Source organism: Megalobrama amblycephala, linkage group LG4 (assembly GCF_018812025.1).
Source record: "Megalobrama amblycephala isolate DHTTF-2021 linkage group LG4, ASM1881202v1, whole genome shotgun sequence".
NCBI lineage: Eukaryota > Metazoa > Chordata > Actinopteri > Cypriniformes > Xenocyprididae > Megalobrama > Megalobrama amblycephala.
The window spans coordinates 8965366-8983291 of NC_063047.1; the positions used below are offsets into that span (position 1 = coordinate 8965366).

Genomic DNA, 17926 nt, shown 5'->3' on the forward strand with positions numbered 1-17926 from the left:
CATTGCTACTGTTAACTAAAGCTATTAGAACTATTTAAAATTATTGTAATTAACTGAAATAAAGCTGATTCTATATATAAAAAAATTTATGTATGTTTTATATATAAAATTTTAAAAATTAGAAATGTTGCATTGGCAACTAACTGAAATAAAATAAGTTGAAGTGAACAAAAACTAAAACTTAAAAAAAGAAAGCTAAATAGTTTGACAATGACAAAAGCACATAACAACATTACTAAAACTTAAAGTAAAATTAAAATGAAAGCTGAAAAAAAATAAAAGCTAATTAAAAATATTATTACATAATGTAAACTACTATAAACTATGCACTATTAACTGTATTAGTAGTATATAGGACTTTTATTTAAAAAAATAAATAAATAAAAAGAATGATCTGTCCATCAATCATTTTATTTCCATAATTACGATTTATAATATGATTAAATTATCTAAGATATTTACATTTTAAACAAATGTACAGTACATCAAGTATATCAAGTATTTATTGCTTAAAGTTTTATTCAAGGCAGTATCCCAGTCTAGTAAACACTCTTTGACATGCAAAATATGTGATATATCCCAAGATACTATTACATTAAAAAACAAAAACAAAAAAAACAAAAAAAAACATCTATGATTAAGGCCTTCATACCAACAATCAGATGAAGCACATGTCTACTGTCTCTCTTAGTAGCGTGCTTCATATTCAGTGTCACTACAGTCTTCTCCACTCTCCTTATCTCCTTCCTTCAGCACCAAAGGTGTGGCTGGCGATGGGTTGTGACCATCTGCATCTATTTCAGTCCCCAGGATCTGCCTCTGCACCAGCTTCCAGTAGAGGCCTCCCCTGGCCATGAGTTCAGCATGAGGGCCCTGCTCCACCACAGAGCCTTTGTCGATCACTAGGATGTTGTCTGCTCTCTCAACTGTGCTCAGTCTGTGGGCAATCACTAAAACCGTGTGCGATTGCATCAAGTTGTTCAGAGCCTGCTGAACCTAAAACAAAGTAGTAGAATGAATGAAGTTTAACGCAAGACTAAAAATAAGTAAGTTCACTTGAGCCAAAGCCTTTCAATTTAGTCATCTCTTACTATGTATTCGCTTTCTGAATCCAGTGCACTTGTGGCTTCATCCAAAATGAGAATGCGAGGGTTTCTGATGAGAGCCCGAGCAATTGCAACTCTCTGTTTTTGCCCACCGGACAGCTGAGTGCCCTTCTCTCCGACCCCTATAACAAAGGACAGAGCAGCATGATGAATTATGAGTCAAACTCAAAGTGTTTGAATATTTATTATGGTCATTATAGCAATGCATAAGGCATTCAAGACAGATATGGAAGTTTATGTGTTGAATCTGAATATGTTTTAGGACACATATAATGTAAAATTCATATAATATAATATAATAACTAAGTAACTAACCAGTGTCATAGCCTGTGGAGAGGCCGGTTATGAAGTCATGTGCATTGGCATTAATGGCAGCTCTGATGACCGCTTCCATAGGAACTTCAGGTAAACCATAGGAAATATTCATCTGAACAGTGCGGGCAAACAGAACAGGCTCCTGACTCACCAGTGCCACCTATTAAAAAAAACATTGCTTTTGGTTAGTAGTTAGCCATTTCACCACAATTTGCATTATCAGCAGCTACTGCCCTCTTAAGGTCATAGAGTGTACTACAGGCTGCATTGAAAATACCACCATTACAGATAAAAAACAATTAAAATTCTAAAATGGTATTTACAAAATAATGTATCCATTCAAAAAGCAATATGACAGATCAAGCTCAGCATATATCCCACCTTAGAGTGATAATATTTGTGCTGGTAGGTGTTCACAGGTCGGCCATCCACAAGCACTTGGCCTTGCTGAGGGGCATAAAAGTTCTCCAGCAAACACACACATGAGCTTTTTCCACCACCAGAGGGCCCTACCAGTGCAGTTACTTGCCCTGGGCGAAGACTGAAGGATACATTCTGAGAAGAAAATGTGGGTTTAGTTTCCTACTCATGTCCTGGAAATCTGTGACTGATTCACTAGCATATCAGTTTAAAAGTAAAACAAATTAAAAAAGCATAAAGTTTCTTGCAATACGCTACATACAAGGACAATCATCGCTACACCCAACTCAAGTCATCCATAGCAACCTGAGTTTAAGTTACGCGATATGCTCAGGGGCACAATGGTGATAAAATATTATCTCTATTTGATGTGAATCAGATGTTTAGCCTTTATGTTTTCAGCCAAAATCATTAACATTAATCATCCCTCACACAGTATCCTAAAAAGGTGCAAATGCGATAGGATTCCAGCAAAAAGCTATTTATCTGTTCACACTGAATGGCTCAACGGACACAGTCACAGCCAATGAATCAGAACATATTTTATTTGGCCAAAAAACAACAAAAAGCTTAGAATTTTAGCATTTATGTGTTATGCCTGGTTAAGATATGGTGTTATACTTGCCTGTTGGTAAATTAAATTAAAGGCAAGATATTTAATAAAAAAAAAAAAACAATCTATATCTTCAATAAAGAATACCTTTAATATATCCATCTCTGGTCGTGTTGGATACGCAAATGTCACATTTTTGAATTCCACCTGGCCTTGAAGTGTCTCTGGAGCTTCTTGACCATCAAGGGCATGTTTAGGTTTCCGGTCAATATATTCAAACACTTTCTCTGCAGCGCCAACGCCTTGCATCAGACCTGTGTATACTGATGATATACTCTGCAAAAAGACCAGAATGTTTTAAGTTCATCTTATGAGTGTCAGGTGTGGACATATTAAAAGAAAAACAACGTACCTCCAGGGCCTCTCCAAGCTCCAGCTCATAGATGACAAAGGAAATAAGTGTCCCTCCGCTCATCTGATTTGTCACCACTAGGTGTCCTCCATAGAACAGGATTGCGACTTGTAAGGCTAGCTCAGAGATCTAAAAAAAATGGAAATAAAAAAAAAAGAACCAGTGTAAACATGGACTTGAACATCTAAAATACTTTAAATGTGGCATTAATTGAGAGATACTGTGGATACAAGAAGCAAAGGTTACTGTATAACGAAGGATTTTATGAGAACAAAGACTGAAGGCTTTGTTAAACCTTCAAGATACAGTACATACATAGCTTGACCACATGAAGCAGGCATAGGCAACCGCTTGCTTCTTATTAAGAATGAACATCTCTTGCAGTTTGCTGTAGTACGAGTCTGCCTCCTGATCCTCATTAGCAAAACTTCGCACTGTTCTCATGGCTGATATTGTTTCCTCAGCCACTTTATTGGCCTGAGCCAGTGCTGTCTGAACTTCTTTGGTTAATTTCTGTTGAACATCAACAATGTGTAATGTTAATCTTTTTGTAAGAGTACATATTTTGTATCAGTGCATGAAAAAATGCTATTATATACACAGTATAATGTGCATTTGTGAGTAATGAAACAATATAAAATTGACTATATGCTACTATATACTACAATGCACCACTTTCTATTATTTTCCATACAAGCAAAGTATTTGCAAATGCATAACTTGCCTTGTAATACTCTCCATACAGTTTGGAGACCACAGCTATATATGGGAAACCCATGATGGTGACTACAGACAGCTTCCAGGACATCCCAAACATGAATATGAAGATGCCCACAGCTTTCACAAAGCTACGCAGGAACAGGTTTACATTTTGTGAGATGAGGTCACTCACTTGAGTAGTGTCTGAGGTAAGTCTAGAGGTAATGTCACCTGTAAGGCAAACCATTGAGAGCTGAATCATTTATGTCTTTTGTACTGAATGTCTTTCACTGGTCCAAGTGGTCTTTTGATACAGTAATGTTAAAATTAGAATTTCTTGAAGGCAGCAAAATAATAGTATTAAATTACAGGTAAGCTTATGATTTAGGTTTTGGTTTCTTTGTAAATAAAAACCTATATAGGATTTTTTGTCGGCTGCACACAAGAAGCAAAGAAGACAAGGCCAATCACAATTCAGTATGCAAATAGATGTGAAAAAGAAGACTAACTGAAGTTCAGTATGTAAAATTACAGTATCAAAGTGGTTTAGGCTGGATGTTTGTGTAATATCAATAAAGTGCTGGCCTTGCCTCTCTTTTTCCATTTCTTAGATAAGTATACATGTTTTGGGTCAAATATAAGGAACTATGTTTGATGAAAGCTGTGATTGGTGCTATAATGTTACCTGTATGGTTGGCATCAAAAAACCCAATGTCTTGATGCATTAGTGATCTGAAGAGAAGGTTCCGAAGCCGAATGTTCAACCTGGCAAATGTAATGGAAAAGACTCCTCCACGAAACCCAATGGCTATGGAGCTATAAAAGCAAAACAAAAAAAGTGATACATTTTCAAAGGACATCATATAACATGGATTAAAACGTAAAAAAGAAAGGGATTTGTTTCATGAAATCTCTATAGTGCTGTCTATAAAAAAGAATCAAATCCAGAATTGCTCACCTGACCAAAGCCAAAACACTGAGAGTAATCATTGGTTTGGCAAATTGAGCCATGCTTTTCTGGATAACTATGCTATCTATTGCTTGACCCGTGTAAAAAGGTATAAAAGCTTCACCTATGGAGAGGGAAATAAAACATTAACTTTGTGCTGAAAAGCACTAGAAGTGAGGACAATCTGTTAAACAAAATAAGGTGCTAGATGTGCAACCCTCAAAGTGTGACACATCAAGGCATTCACAAGCATGTAATGACTAGAGTAAATGTTAGAGCAATTATAACATAACACTGCAATGATGTGCAATCTAACTGTACTCAGACCGTTAAGTTTAGAAATCCACAACTGCTGGGGTGAATATGATGAAAGCGTCTGTATGAGTGAAAAAGGTACATAAAAACTTTTATACACACTACTGTTCAAACGTTTGGGGTCAGTAAGATTTTTTTTTTAAAGAAATTAATACTTTTATGGAGCAAGGATGCATTAAATTGACCAAAAGTGTATTTTTAGCATTTAAAAAAAATGCTGTTCTTTTGAAGGATTCATCAAAAAAAAAAAAAGGAAAAAAAAACTGTTTTTAACATTGATAATAATAACAAATGATTCTTAAGCACCAAAATCATCATATCAGAATGATTTCTGAAGGATCATGTGACACTGAAGAATGGCTGCTGAAATTCGCATCACAGGAAAAAATTACATTTTAATATCAAAATAAAAATAAGTATTTTAATATTTCACAATATTACTATTTTACTGTATTTTTCATCAAATAAATGCAGTCTTGATGAGTATAAGAGACTTCTTTCAAAACGTTAAAAAAAAAGTTTGGTAACACTTTACAATAAGGTCTATAAGATCAATGTTTAATTCATCATACCTCATGAGTCGATATCAATCAATATTTTTTACAGCATTTATTAATGATACTAAAATAAGTGTTCACTTTTAGTCTTAAAAGCATTGTTCATTCATATTAAATATTAGAGAGTCATAGAGAACAACATTAGCAAGACCTATTGTTCAACACAAGTCAACCTCATGAAATATCCATGGAATTAATTTATTATATTTCTTAGATTATTTAAGTCATAGCTGTGAGAAACTGTTGAGAGTGAACTTACACACAGCAGAGAGGAGAAGAAAGAAGAAAGCAATGGCCAGCAAGCCAGAGTCCTTCTTACAGTATGACAACAGACGGCCGATTGTGGCGCCTGAATGAGGAGGCTCTTTGCTTGCTTTCCTGCCTTTCTCACTAGATTCATCTTCTGTTTCAATGCCATCCACCAACCTCTCTGTCTCCTCGCTATCCTCTTTGTCAGACACAGCATTGGAAGTCTGTGACAGCAGATTCCATGAGATCATGATGCCTATTGCTGATGCACAAGTCCAGCAGAACAAACTGAGGAACCAGGGATCATACATCAGAGCTCCTTGTTCAGAAAGCATCAACAACTTGGCCAGAGCATAAGTCATGTTGGTAAGGCAAATGAGGGCAACCAGAGTCCCCAGGTTTGACACCCTCCGTGGACCATCGCTCCTGTTAAAGAACACCCCAATAGAGGCCCCGAAAAGAAGACTGATCCGTATGAGAACGGTTCCCCACAAGTCCAGTGTTGAGCAGTGTATGTCAAAGTCTGCTAATTCATCTGAAAATATATCAAGACTTGATCCATGAACATACAAGATTGTAGTGACCACAATATCCACTAGTATGAAAACCAGGTTGCCACTAAGAATCACAGCAACCCTCATTTTCCTACACCTGTTGAAGAGTGCACCACACAGACTTGCTCTCCTAGGTAAAAGTTAGCAGCAAAATTCTATATGGAGGTGATTTGTATAGAGTAGGTAAATGACACAGCAGCGTGAAACCAGATTGACAGGTCTGGTTTGATAAAAGGAGCGCGCGTGAAACAAAGTCTATGTCAATATACTGCGCCTGTTAATCTGATTCGCTGGCCTGCGCAGCTTGACACCCGGTACTAACACAGACTCATTCATTAAGGGAATTAAAGAACATCTATATGCAAATCCTAAGATTTTCCGTCTAAAAATCAGCTCATTGTTTCCTTTGTAAATCAACATTCCCGGTACGATAATAAAACTCATATTAGTCCCATAATTTCAAGTCAACATCCATCGTCTCTCCTTACCAGTGCGGCGCAATAACAGGAAGGGGGAAAAGGATACAATACTGAAGCCCCGCCTCCGCGAAAACTGGCCAATCAGAGAGGGCTCTGGTCACATTGGCGAAACACACAAGTATTTACATATTTTGAGGGAATGCGCGTGAAGAGATTTACATCAACAATACAGGTCACTTTTAACATGGATATCATTGTCTGTATTGTATCTCCAAAAGTTGCATTTTAAAAGGAAAGTAAATAAGTGTTCCAGTGAAAAACTACTACTAACTGTAAGTTACAATGCAGTGTAAAAAATGGAATTAAAATTTAAGACAATAAAATACCCTTGAGAAAAAATATTGTATGTGCAGTTGTTGTGTACTTCAAATCTTAAAAGTATATTTAAAAAAACTACTCTCAGATTTATTATCAATGAAATATATGGCTTGAAGAGATTACACTTCCATGACTGTTCTTCAAAACACTTTAGTAAACGTTTATAAAAGTAATAGATTCATATTAAAAGTTTTACTTTTTTAAATCATTGTTTAAATAAAAAAATTAAGTACTCTTATTTTGATGTTAGAATTGTTATTTAAAGTTAATGTTTTAAATGTACTAAATTGCAACTTCATGATTACAAAATTTGTATAGTTACAGATATAATATACATAAATATATAATGCATAAAATACAAGTTTAAAAATTACATTGTTATATTTTAGTTTGCAATAAATGCTAGTTAGTACAGTACATTTGGCACTCTTTAACAATATTTCAAAGACCATAAGTAAATATCAAAGTATATATATAGTACTTAAGTCCTACTTAATTGGGTAAAAGAAAAAAAAAAACACTAGAGTTCAACAAATTGCATTTAATATAAATTCAAACTAAATTTCATTTTAAGTAACATTTAAATGTCCAAAACATTACATTAAGTTTGCATTTAATTCCATAATATACTCTCTCTCTCTCTCTTTTTTTTTTTTAAGTATACTAAAGTGTAGGCTACTTTTTCAGCTGTCAGTTTTTAGCATAAAATTAACAAAAATGTTTTACAATGGATGTGCGAATACACAATTTTAAATGAGAACACAGTGTTTCAACATTAAACGGCTTCACTTTAAAGACATGTCGCCACTTTGTAGGCTGTCCAAATGACACAAGTAACAAGATGAGGTCAGCTCTATGGTGAAATCTGCTGCAATCTGCGGCTGCATTCTTGCACCTTTGTTTCAACTGTTATTTCAAAGGCAAACAGAAAGTTGCACGTAATGCATCACACTGGCCGCAAAGCTGATTGAATAACTGATTAACAAATCCATTTATTACCATTTGAGACCAAAAAAAAAAAAAAACAAGTTAGGCAAAACAACAACTAATAACTATTTTCTGTGATAATGAGCACTGAATATTATAACCTTCAAAGTTAATGTTTACACAACATTTTTACAGATAATACTGAAATCTCTGTACTTCAGATGACTCATCCAAGGAAATACAGATAAAAATGTGTTCTGGGACATGAGTCACCTAAGCAAAAGAAACATCTTTGGGTGTGTAGTTCAGTGAACGACTAACATAATGACCTCACTTTGTAAAAAATACTATTCTGTAAAATAATAAGCACAATCTAAGACCATCATTAGTGTCAATGAACGCCTCGAGCTGAAATACAAGATTTTATTCGTGCTACATTTATGTGCTGAAACAGAAAGTGAGCATGAGTTCATCTACTTGATATGCTCTCTGTGGACCACCTTACTGGTCTTCAAGCTGTAGTCTATGCAAATACACTTTGCGGATAGTGATCAGTCCCATCAAAAGCGATTTTCAGTGCACATCAGTGTCTGTTAGAGGATATTCTAAGCCATTCTTCTTGGCTTCAGGTACATTCTGTATTGTGGTTAGGACAGTCTCTACTGGAAAGGACAAGTACAGGCTTTCCTTAAGCTTTTTTGCTGAGGGCGATTCCTCTGTGCTGAACAAAGGGTCGGTCACAGTGAGAGTGATGGAGGGCATGTTTCTAGCCTTGCGTTTTGCATTTTTCTTTTCTTGTCTGTAGGCGACATTCATATTTGTAACTACCTGTGTATAGACAAAAAGAACATTATCAGGAAACTGATCATTAAAATCAGTGTTTTTAGACATGCTTTTTGAATAAACGCTAGTAGTTACACATGCACCACGAAGAACGGGACACTAGTCTAACTGATCTATTATTAAATAATGGGACTGAACAAGATTTTAGCCACACAAACAAATGCTAAGACTTTACCAGCTGTTTGATGTTGTTCTGTTGCTCCTGCATGGAGGAAAGAAAAGAGTTTGTGTCCTCTTCATTAAGGGTATCCTCCTCCTGGTCCGGATAGCAACTAAGAGGATCAAATTTTGTCTTAAAAAAAAAAGAACGAACAGAAATAGCAATTCAGTCAGTGTAACTTATTGCTTACTGTATTAATCAGTGAATCACGAAGAAAAGTTAATTCTCTTACCTCATTAGATATGCTGGCTTTTCTGTTAAACATTAAAAAGTGTGGTGTAAATTTTGTCGTAGGGTTGACTGACGTCCTGAAGATGGCCAAAACTGGATCAAGAAAATCATCCCATTCTACCTGTTTCTCCACCACCATCTGTTTTATGGCATCTCTCAGCAGATTACTGCTGCGATCATACAGTGCGTTCCTCTGCGGCTGGTCTACTGGCAGCACTCTTAATGCTATGTTCCACCGGTCACACAGGTGCTTTGTAACCTAAAATAATCAATAATAATGCTGTGAAAATAGAGTTAATCCCCTGTTTTGCATAAAAGGTTGGTATATTGACAAATGTTTTCACCTCCTCACAGAAGTCAGCACTTTGAGAGCAAAATATTGTCTTTGCAGGGCCAAATCTGGAGAAAAATAATTTTTTTTTTTAGCATTTCAGCATATTAATTCTTTATTAGAGGTGCAATGTAACCTCACCTGCAAATAGATGATGAAATGCATCGTGCAATACAGAGACCATCTTTCTTTTGTACAGGAAAGGCCTCTACCCATTTACTGTAGTAATCTGTAATAATAACAATGTGTGTATTCCCTCCATGTATAGTGCCTGGGAATGGACCTGTTTTCAAATAAAGACATTTGGTTACGATCTAGAAATATGTCCCGCTAACAGATTAGTCTTCTTAAAAGTCTCTTACAAACTTTTACCAATTATTTCAATGGCCAAAATGTCCCACGGACCATCCACCTTGATGGGTCGTACCGTCCTGGCCAGGTTTTTATTCCGCTTGGTGTGTTGACAAGTTTCACATACTTTAATCTGAAACAGATGATTCAATGATATGTAGATAAAGGTATGAATGAATAATATGACAATGACAAGCACATCCATTCCTGAAAGGTCAGGATAGTGACATCCACAGCATACCCAATCCACAACATCCTTGACAATGCCAAGCCAGTAGTATTTACTCTGAATCCTGTGAACTGTCTTTTTCTGTCCCAGGTGATGCCCAATGTCATTGAAGTGACACTCCAGGAATATCTGTCTCTTTCGCTCTGCCTCAATCACTACTTCTCGCTTTTCTTCTTTCTTCGGTCCAACATAATATAACCGGCCATCTATAGAATTTATGACAGAGAAAGTTTAGATATAATAAAAGAAATAAACCAGTAATCACTCCATAAGATGAGCTAGACCACTAAAAATGTGTGGAACATTGTTTATGATGCTTTTTAAAGATTTATATACTAGAATAGACAGGAGTGGATAAAATTATCAACTCAAACATGCAAATCTCCTCCTGATGTTTGAGTTGATAAACAAATACACACAATATGACACTAGTAAATTCAGTTTCAGAAACCCCCATTAGTAGCTTTTTTTTTTTTTTAAACCAAGAGCCATTAAAGAAATATAGAGAAAAAAAATGTAAAACGCTTGTATTGTACAGTTTACAAAAGGTTAAAAAGTATGCAATTATATCCAGCAACATACCGATAATTTTCTAAAAATCTATTATGTTTATATTATAAAGTTAACATCTTAACTTTAAAAATTGCAACACTGTTTCTAGAAAATACTGTAAAACACTGAAAGACAGATTACTGACATTCCGAATGTAACATTTGCAAGCTTTGCTATCACCTTCAATCATAAATTTCTGAGCATATCTTTTGAGATTTTTCTTGCGAATAGGGTTCATGGTTTGAGGATAACAGCCCTCGGCAACAAAAGTGTAGATGTCCCCCAGTCTGTTTGAGCTGGACTCCACCACCTCTTCTTCGGCAACTGGCAACGAGTCCACACTCAACATTCTGCTGCGAATATACGGTCACAGGCTTTAAATACATAACAGAAGGTACAGCTAAATAATCGTCCAATTTTAAATTCAAAACAACAGGCGTGATTTGCTTTGAACTTGCGCGTGCACACACATACATACAATAACAGTCGGACGGAAGGAATTGAGGGACGTACACGGAAGTCAACTTAACATATTTTATCACTCTTGGTATTTATTGCTCTTTTTAGATGCGACCTCATGCAAAATGTGTTTAGAATATTTATACATGGAAAACAACTTAAAGCGTTATCAAATGTGATTATTTAAGTTATGTATTGATTTTAGCGAAGCCGTTTGTTTCATTACCGACATATTTCTGGTTGTTCCAAAACAAACATTGAATAGGCGGAGCTCTGAATAGATTGACAGTTCAACTTCAGACTGATCAAAACAGGTCTGCAATGTGTTCTCGTTCGCTTAAAATGTTTCAAAGGTCGTAAATTTTACGTCTGTATAAATATACAAGAGTATGTAGATTTAGATTAGTCAAATGCAAATCTGAATACACAATGGAGAGATTTTACACATGCAGTTGCTTTTTCAGAGATAATATTTTTCTTGAAGAGTACAAGCTTCATGTTCGATTCGTCTCAGAAAGCCAGTTTAGGAAGGACTATCAAAATGTAAGTGATCTACGGCAACACTGGCTAATGTCTTAATGTCAAATACTTTGCCATTTCTCTCTGAACACCATTGACATTTGCTTAAGATCCTCAGATCCATGGGTTGTGTGTCTGAATCTCAGTTGACAGACGTGATTGGAAAGGTGAGTGAGCTCTCGAGAGCAGAAATCATTCTTGCGGTTACGATGAAGATCAGGGCTGTCAAAGTGTGGTTATTTACTCCGTCGTTTATTTATAGATTCATGCAGAAATCGAGAGACGCCAGAATCATAAATTGGAATCAGCAGAGAGAGCAGCTACCATTAAGGAGATTTATACACCTCTACATCAACATGTTTATCATCTACAGGTACATACAATCAGCAGAACGGGCAGTATATGATACAAAATCGTTCATTGATATACTGTAATAACATGTATCCTGTGCAAGGAATCATTCCTGGCCCCAGAGCTTTTACAGATGGTAAAATACTGTGCTTCAAGTGATGCAACCGTGGAAGGACTATTGAAACTCATCCAGACAGAAGCAGGTGAGCTTCTAATTAACTCCTGCTCCAATTTAAATCTTTTGACCATCAAATTATGGGAGATAAATCACGTCAACAAATTCTGTTTATTGTATATTTTGCAGCACCAAGAGTCTACAGATTCCCAGTGTTCCGAGAGGAATTCTGTAAGGACCTTATAGAAGAGCTGGAGCATTTTGAACAGTCTGATGCCCCAAAGGGCAGGCCAAACACCATGAACAATTATGGGGTACAAGTTTTTTTATTTTTATCAATATACACTTAATCCAGTTCTCATGTGATTGACATCACAATCAAAATGCAGAATAATATTGTTCTTTGTTTTATGCCTGTCAGAATAATAAAACAACATATCTAAACAAATTCAGATTCTTCTTAATGAACTGGGCTTTGACGAGAGCTTCATCACCCCACTGAGGGAGGTCTATCTGCGTCCACTCACGACTCTGCTCTACAGCGACTGTGGAGGAAGTTGTCTGGACAGTCACAAGGCTTTCGTGGTCAAGTATGCTATGCGTGAAGACTTGGAACTTTGCTATCATTATGACAACGCTGAAGTCACTCTAAATGTATCACTGGGGAAAGAATTCACAGAGGGGAACCTGTTCTTTGGAGACATGAGACAGGTGCTTATAAGACAGCTTTTTGAGAATTCCCAGACAGTGATCTTAGAAATTGAAAATCTGTTTCGTAAAGATACCTAGAGCAAGGTGACGTGATGTGTAGCCAAGTATGATGTCCCATACTCGGAATTTGTGCTCTGCATTTCACCCATCCAAGTGCACACACACACTGTGAACACACACCCAGAGCAGTGGGCAGCCATTTTTGCTGTGATGCCTCTGGAGCGATTGGGGTTTAGGTGCCTTGCTCAAGGGCACCTCAGTTGTGGGTAATGAGAGTGGAAGAGAGCCCTGCTCATTCACTCCCCCCACCTACATTTCCTGCCGGTGCTGAGACTCAAACCCTTCGGGTTACAAGTCCAACTCTCTAACCATTAGGCCACAACTGGCCATTAAATATATATATATATATATATATATATATATATATATATATATATATATATATATATATATACACACACACACACAGTCAAACCAAAATTTAATCAGACACCTTGAACATTTCATTTATTAATACAGTTTATTCACTATAGTTTAAAAAATGGTAATAAAATATGACAAGATCTCAGAGTTAAACTGTGTCAGAAAAAAAAAAAAAAAAAAAATCTTAATTACATCAGATAACACTTAAGCAAAACATGGTCAGATCAAAGTGTCTGAATAATTTTTGGTTCCAAATTTTTATCAGTTTTACTGGTAGTCCACTGTACGAAGAATTTTTGGGTACAGCTTACTTTGTCACAGCTTACTTTATTTTGCTATTCTCACTTATATAAATGGCCTATAGTGTCCTGCACCCACTAGTAAAAATATATCAAAAATATCAAAAATGTCTGAATAATTTTTGGTTTGAGTGTATATAGGGGTCCATTCCCAGGCATGTTAATTTGAAATTCTCTTAATGTCAATAAAAACTAAAATAAATATTTTATTTCTGATTTTTAGATTTAATTTTAATTTTATTTATTTTTTTATATAATATATTTATATAGATTTTATAATAGGTGTTTTGGTAACACTTTACAATAAGGTCTAATTTGTTAACATTAGTTAATGTATTAACTAACATGAACTAACAATGAGCAATACATTTGTTACAGTATTTATTAATCTTTGTTAATATTAGTTAATAAAATCCAGCTGTTCATGTTGGTTCACAGTGCATTAACTAATGTTAACAAATACAAATTTTGATTTTAGTAATGTTTTAGTAAATGTTGAAATTAACATTAACAAATACTAATAACCGCTGTAGAAGTATTGTTCATTCTTAGTTCATGTTAAATAAAAATGTTAACTAATGAAACCTTATTGTAAAGTGTTACTGGTATTTTGATAACTTAAGTATCTTAACATTCCCCATTCACCTACCCTAAAAGAACAAGCAAACAATTTCTTCAAGAGATTTTATTTCATGATTATAGAACACATTAGTTCACTTTACAAAGACACTGACAGTTTTGGAAGAAACAGTGGGCAGCACAAGCATGCGGCCTAGTAATGCACGTTAAAGATGTATTTACAGTGTTCTGATTGTGTGCGTTTGTCTCAGGTGCCTCTGAGTGAGACGGAGTGTGTGGAAGTGGAGCATCACGTAACTGAGGGTCTGCTTCACAGGGGCCAGCACATGCACGGCGCTCTGCCTATCTCTTCAGGCACACGCTGGAACCTGATCATATGGATGCGAGCTTCACACGAGAGAAACAAACTCTGCCCTATGTGTGGTAAGAGACCCACGCTAGTGGAGAGTAACGGTTTCAGTGATGGCTTCACCATGGACCCTGATGATGACACTAGTAGGATTGTGTCATGTTCTTTAACATGATGTTGTTCAGTGCATATGGGTGCTGTTTTTGTCTAATTTATGGTCCTTTGCTCAGAGGTTGGCAATCAGGATTAAAATTTGATTTGGTCCATTGTGCCTTTTTCTAAATCAGTACCAAAGGTGTAAGTGTTTTTGTTCTTGAGTCATTTTGACTGTAAATGACCTGATTAAATATTCAACTGATTGTGAATGTAGTGGTTTTAAGCCTGCTACTTTAGTCAATGTCTTATCTTAGGATGTATTGTTTATATATATATATATATATATATATATATATATATATATATATATATATATATATATATATACACACACACAAGGGATTTGAGATGTACAATAAAATATGATAAACAACAACAACAAAAACATTCTAATGTATATGGCTTATATGTACAAAAACATTAATTTCAATAAATATTTTTAATCTTAATTTTTAACCCTTTACCAGAATTCAAGTTATCAGGAGACAATTATTGCATCTTAAAACAGTTCTTTTTCCTTAAGAGGTTAAATCTCATGTCAGCCAACATCCATCATTTGCAACCTGCCCAGTTACATATATTCATGCACAGAATATAAAAATACAGAGAAAACATCTGTATTAATACCTAACACAGCTCACACAAGCATTTTGAAACGTTCAAGCAAAAAAAAAAAAAAAAAAGAAAGGCCAAAATCTGTTTCATTTGTTATTTCAAAGCTTTTTTTTCTTTTTTTCTTTTTTTTGGTTGTTTCTTTTCCCCAACTTTTTTGAGTGTTATAAGCAGGAAAAGAAAGGGAAAGCAAGGAAAAGCATGACTTCGGAGAAAGACAACACCACTAGACCCAAAGGTATAAGCAGTTACAGGGGAAAACAAAATCATAATTAATCCCTATAATCATCATATCAAAGATACTGGAATCTTGAATATAAAGTTGATCTAGTTTTTACATTATTTATGGTGTTATATTGATTCCATTGTCAGTAAAACTGACTGAATTTGCACTAAGTTTTAATTTCTTTGGCTTTTAAAATAAGAAACAGAAATCCGTGTTTGATGCATACGTAGCAAAAATTATACACTCTGGCTCAATGTTTACCCTTATGTTTACTACTGACTTCTTATGCCACGTCACAGTTGTGCTATAAAGTGCTGTCTGATCCACTCTGTATCATAAGTTAAACATGAACAACACAGGAGTTTCAAACAAGCGGAGACAGAGTGTCTAATGTTCCACACTGTTCACAGTTCCACAACTGGAGAACCAACATTATAGTGTTGTTTCGCTGCTCATGTCCCTGTGATCCCTGTGTCTGCCTCTAGGGTTAATGTCTGTTTCGTCATAGTCCGAATCCATCTCAATCTTCACCTGGGGCACGGGGCAAGACATCCCTCTGGCCAGTGGCATCGCCGGGGATGACGGACAGGAGATCTTCAGGTGCAGAGTGATGCTGTGGAATGGCAACTTCCAGTTACATGAGTGAGGAGGAGTAAGAGGAGAGGGTCATGACAGGGAGGAGGTACAGCTGAGAATCAGGATGGGGACCAAGGAGTCTGTATTAAGATGGTAGCACTTTATTTTACAGTCCTGTTCCCTTATGTACATACTATGTACTTATTTTAGTAATTACAATAACTGGGTAATAACCCTGAACCTACCCCTAACCCTAACCCATGTAGTTACTTTATATTAGCCAGTACTTTCTTAGGTAAGTACACTGTAAGTACACACAAGTGCACATACTGTACTGTAAAATAGAGTGCATTTCTTAAGTTTACAGATGCAGGTGACAGAGATGGTGTGACTGCACAAATGTTTCAGGGGAAAGACTTTGGATCAGGGCACACCCAAATCAGAAAGAAGGCTCAGTATGATGTCCTATGTGTTTCATATTATGTGCTAAGGAGATAACTAAAGTGTTTTAATGTGATAATTACTAGAGAAATTAACAATAAGGTTCTACATTAACATTAGTTAATGCATTAGGAATCATAATATAATTTTGGTTATTGGTTAATGTTCATTTCTACATTAGACATTTCTAATATATTTTTAACATTTAAATATAGAATATAAAGTAATATATTAAATTTTTTTTGATGAGAATGCCAGGGCACCATCACCAAGGCAGCATTTATTTGATCAAAATACAACTTTTTGTAACAATGTAAAAGTCTTTAAATGTGTCTTTGCTGAAAACAGTATTAATTAAAAAACCTTACTGACCCCAAACCTTTAGTAGTAAGTATTTTTATAAAGACTATTATGAACAATAATATATTTTATATATAAGTTATAATACTGAACATAATACCTGATGCAATAACTAATGTTAACAAATTCAACCTTCATTAAAGTGAACACTTCATCCAAACCATGCCCCCTGAACAGCAATGCAGACATGAAACCCAGCAGATTTTACATTTTTACATCAGAGTGATACAGAGGAATGCATTTGGGTAAGTAAATGGGTTATGGATATAGTGTGAGAGAAACCATGCTGGGAAACCTTCATAAAGCGCAAAAACAAAAACAAAAAAAACAACAACTTAGAAAATCTGGTACAATCTGTATAAGCACTCTTATTGGGACCACAATCACACAGGAGAAAGAAACAACCAAAATTTGTATCTTTATATCTACTTAAAAAAAAAAAAAAAGGTAAACCAAGTAGGGTACATTATATTTATTCATATAACTTTTCTCACTGGCATCTTTCCCAGTATTTCAGATAAATAAACGGAATCTGTACCCACATCTTATTATGCGGGTTTAATAATTATTTATGTGTGCCGTTTCTTTGGATGTGAAAATGTAAGCAATGTAAAAACACCTATGCATGACACAATAAATTATACATTTTTTTAAAATAGCATGCAGAGTAAAATACTGGTGGATGCATGAAAACAATTCTATCTGCATTGCTTCAAAGCGCATGGCAAGGCAAAAATCCATAGGTAGATACTCAGATAATATATGGCAAAATACTGTATACAGGGGGCTTGCATGGCCATTTTATTGGTCTTGGCAGTTATACATTTAATATCCTTAGCTGCCTCTCAACTATGTCATCTACTTCTACATAAATATTAATGCATTATTTAGTAATATTAAATATAAAGTGGTAATGAGTGTTAGTGTATTTAAGAGGAAATGCTCTTTTTTTTAAAATCTAATAAAGTCAGTATCAGTGGTAGTAACTGCCTGGTTGGCATCGTGCCGCCCACTCTGAGTTGGAGTCTGGCGCCTGTAGGAGGTCACGGTAGGGAACGTGTAGTTTGAGCACACAGTACCTGCGATCCAAGTCTGAATCACCGGGGGAGCAGTTTGTATAAGGTTGATACTTGTCCTGTGGGCCAAAGAACGGAGGAAGATAAGTATATATGCATGTGCAGAATGTGTCAAATTTGAACG

The 17926-nt window shown here is 35.5% G+C and overlaps 4 protein-coding genes across 11 annotated transcripts in view; 1 reads left to right on the plus strand and 3 right to left on the minus strand.

Annotated features, from left to right (window-relative positions):
• Positions 1-485: 485 nt before the first annotated feature.
• Positions 486-6746, minus strand: abcb9 (ATP-binding cassette, sub-family B (MDR/TAP), member 9). 2 transcript variants are annotated; one of them, XM_048187269.1, is made up of 12 exons: positions 6618-6746; positions 5586-6110; positions 4464-4578; positions 4191-4321; positions 3531-3736; positions 3122-3319; positions 2807-2935; positions 2542-2730; positions 1803-1976; positions 1422-1581; positions 1092-1228; positions 486-996 (listed from the first exon to the last, which is right to left on the minus strand). In XM_048187269.1, the coding sequence occupies exons 2-12, from the start codon at positions 5935-5937 to the stop codon at positions 688-690; spliced, it is 2100 nt and encodes a 699-aa protein (XP_048043226.1). In that variant the 5' UTR covers positions 5938-6110; positions 6618-6746; the 3' UTR covers positions 486-687. The 2 variants fall into 2 exon arrangements, with proteins under 2 accessions (XP_048043226.1, XP_048043225.1); XM_048187268.1 differs by having other exon boundaries at positions 5586-6648.
• A 706-nt stretch (positions 6747-7452) lies between these two features.
• Positions 7453-11069, minus strand: zgc:113436 (uncharacterized protein LOC503528 homolog). The gene is made up of 8 exons (XM_048187272.1): positions 10731-11069; positions 10011-10204; positions 9791-9902; positions 9560-9701; positions 9432-9486; positions 9089-9346; positions 8872-8988; positions 7453-8681 (listed from the first exon to the last, which is right to left on the minus strand). The coding sequence occupies exons 1-8, from the start codon at positions 10897-10899 to the stop codon at positions 8427-8429; spliced, it is 1302 nt and encodes a 433-aa protein (XP_048043229.1). The 5' UTR covers positions 10900-11069; the 3' UTR covers positions 7453-8426.
• Positions 11070-11078: 9 nt separating this feature from the next.
• On the plus strand, positions 11079-14720 carry ogfod2 (2-oxoglutarate and iron-dependent oxygenase domain containing 2). Of its 6 annotated transcripts, none has more exons than XM_048187279.1 (8): positions 11079-11097; positions 11474-11552; positions 11639-11695; positions 11791-11901; positions 11983-12082; positions 12184-12308; positions 12448-12705; positions 14258-14720. In XM_048187279.1, the coding sequence occupies exons 3-8, from the start codon at positions 11651-11653 to the stop codon at positions 14528-14530; spliced, it is 912 nt and encodes a 303-aa protein (XP_048043236.1). In that variant the 5' UTR covers positions 11079-11097; positions 11474-11552; positions 11639-11650; the 3' UTR covers positions 14531-14720. The 6 variants fall into 6 exon arrangements, with proteins under 6 accessions (XP_048043236.1, XP_048043233.1, XP_048043232.1 ...); XM_048187276.1 differs by lacking the exon at positions 11079-11097 and adding an exon at positions 11109-11323 and having other exon boundaries at positions 11647-11695; XM_048187277.1 differs by lacking the exon at positions 11079-11097 and adding an exon at positions 11111-11323.
• Positions 14721-14791: 71 nt separating this feature from the next.
• The window catches only part of slc4a5a (solute carrier family 4 member 5a), a 44489-nt gene continuing 41354 nt past the window's right edge, over positions 14792-17926 (minus strand). Inside the window, exons 27-28 of one of the 2 annotated variants that reach the window (XM_048187271.1) lie at positions 17806-17861; positions 14792-15962 (exon numbers count right to left, since the gene is read on the minus strand). In XM_048187271.1, the coding sequence (XP_048043228.1) occupies positions 15782-15962; positions 17806-17861 (237 nt within the window). In that variant the 3' untranslated portion in view covers positions 14792-15781. The remainder of the gene's footprint in view (positions 15963-17805; positions 17862-17926) is intronic. The other variant, XM_048187270.1, reaches the window with a different exon arrangement.

Excerpts from the sequence above, each read along its gene's own strand:
- abcb9 (XM_048187268.1), bottom strand. The coding sequence starts at position 6,216 with ATGAGGGTTGCTGTGATTCTTAGTGGCAACCTGGTTTTCATACTAGTG. Across the intron at positions 3,320-3,530 it reads TGTATGGAGAGTATTACAAG|AAATTAACCAAAGAAGTTCA; the intron begins GCAAGTTATGCA and ends GATGTTCAACAG. Across the intron at positions 2,936-3,121 it reads GCTTCATGTGGTCAAGCTAT|ATCTCTGAGCTAGCCTTACA; the intron begins GTATGTACTGTA and ends CATTTTTTTTAG.
- zgc:113436 (XM_048187272.1), bottom strand. The coding sequence starts at position 10,899 with ATGTTGAGTGTGGACTCGTTGCCAGTTGCCGAAGAAGAGGTGGTGGAG. Across the intron at positions 10,205-10,730 it reads TCAGAAATTTATGATTGAAG|ATGGCCGGTTATATTATGTT; the intron begins GTGATAGCAAAG and ends TAAATTCTATAG. Across the intron at positions 9,702-9,790 it reads TTTGGCCATTGAAATAATTG|GTCCATTCCCAGGCACTATA; the intron begins GTAAAAGTTTGT and ends ATTTGAAAACAG.
- ogfod2 (XM_048187273.1), top strand. The coding sequence starts at position 11,439 with ATGGAGAGATTTTACACATGCAGTTGCTTTTTCAGAGATAATATTTTT. Across the intron at positions 11,902-11,982 it reads AACATGTTTATCATCTACAG|GAATCATTCCTGGCCCCAGA; the intron begins GTACATACAATC and ends ATCCTGTGCAAG. Across the intron at positions 12,309-12,447 it reads ACACCATGAACAATTATGGG|ATTCTTCTTAATGAACTGGG; the intron begins GTACAAGTTTTT and ends AAACAAATTCAG.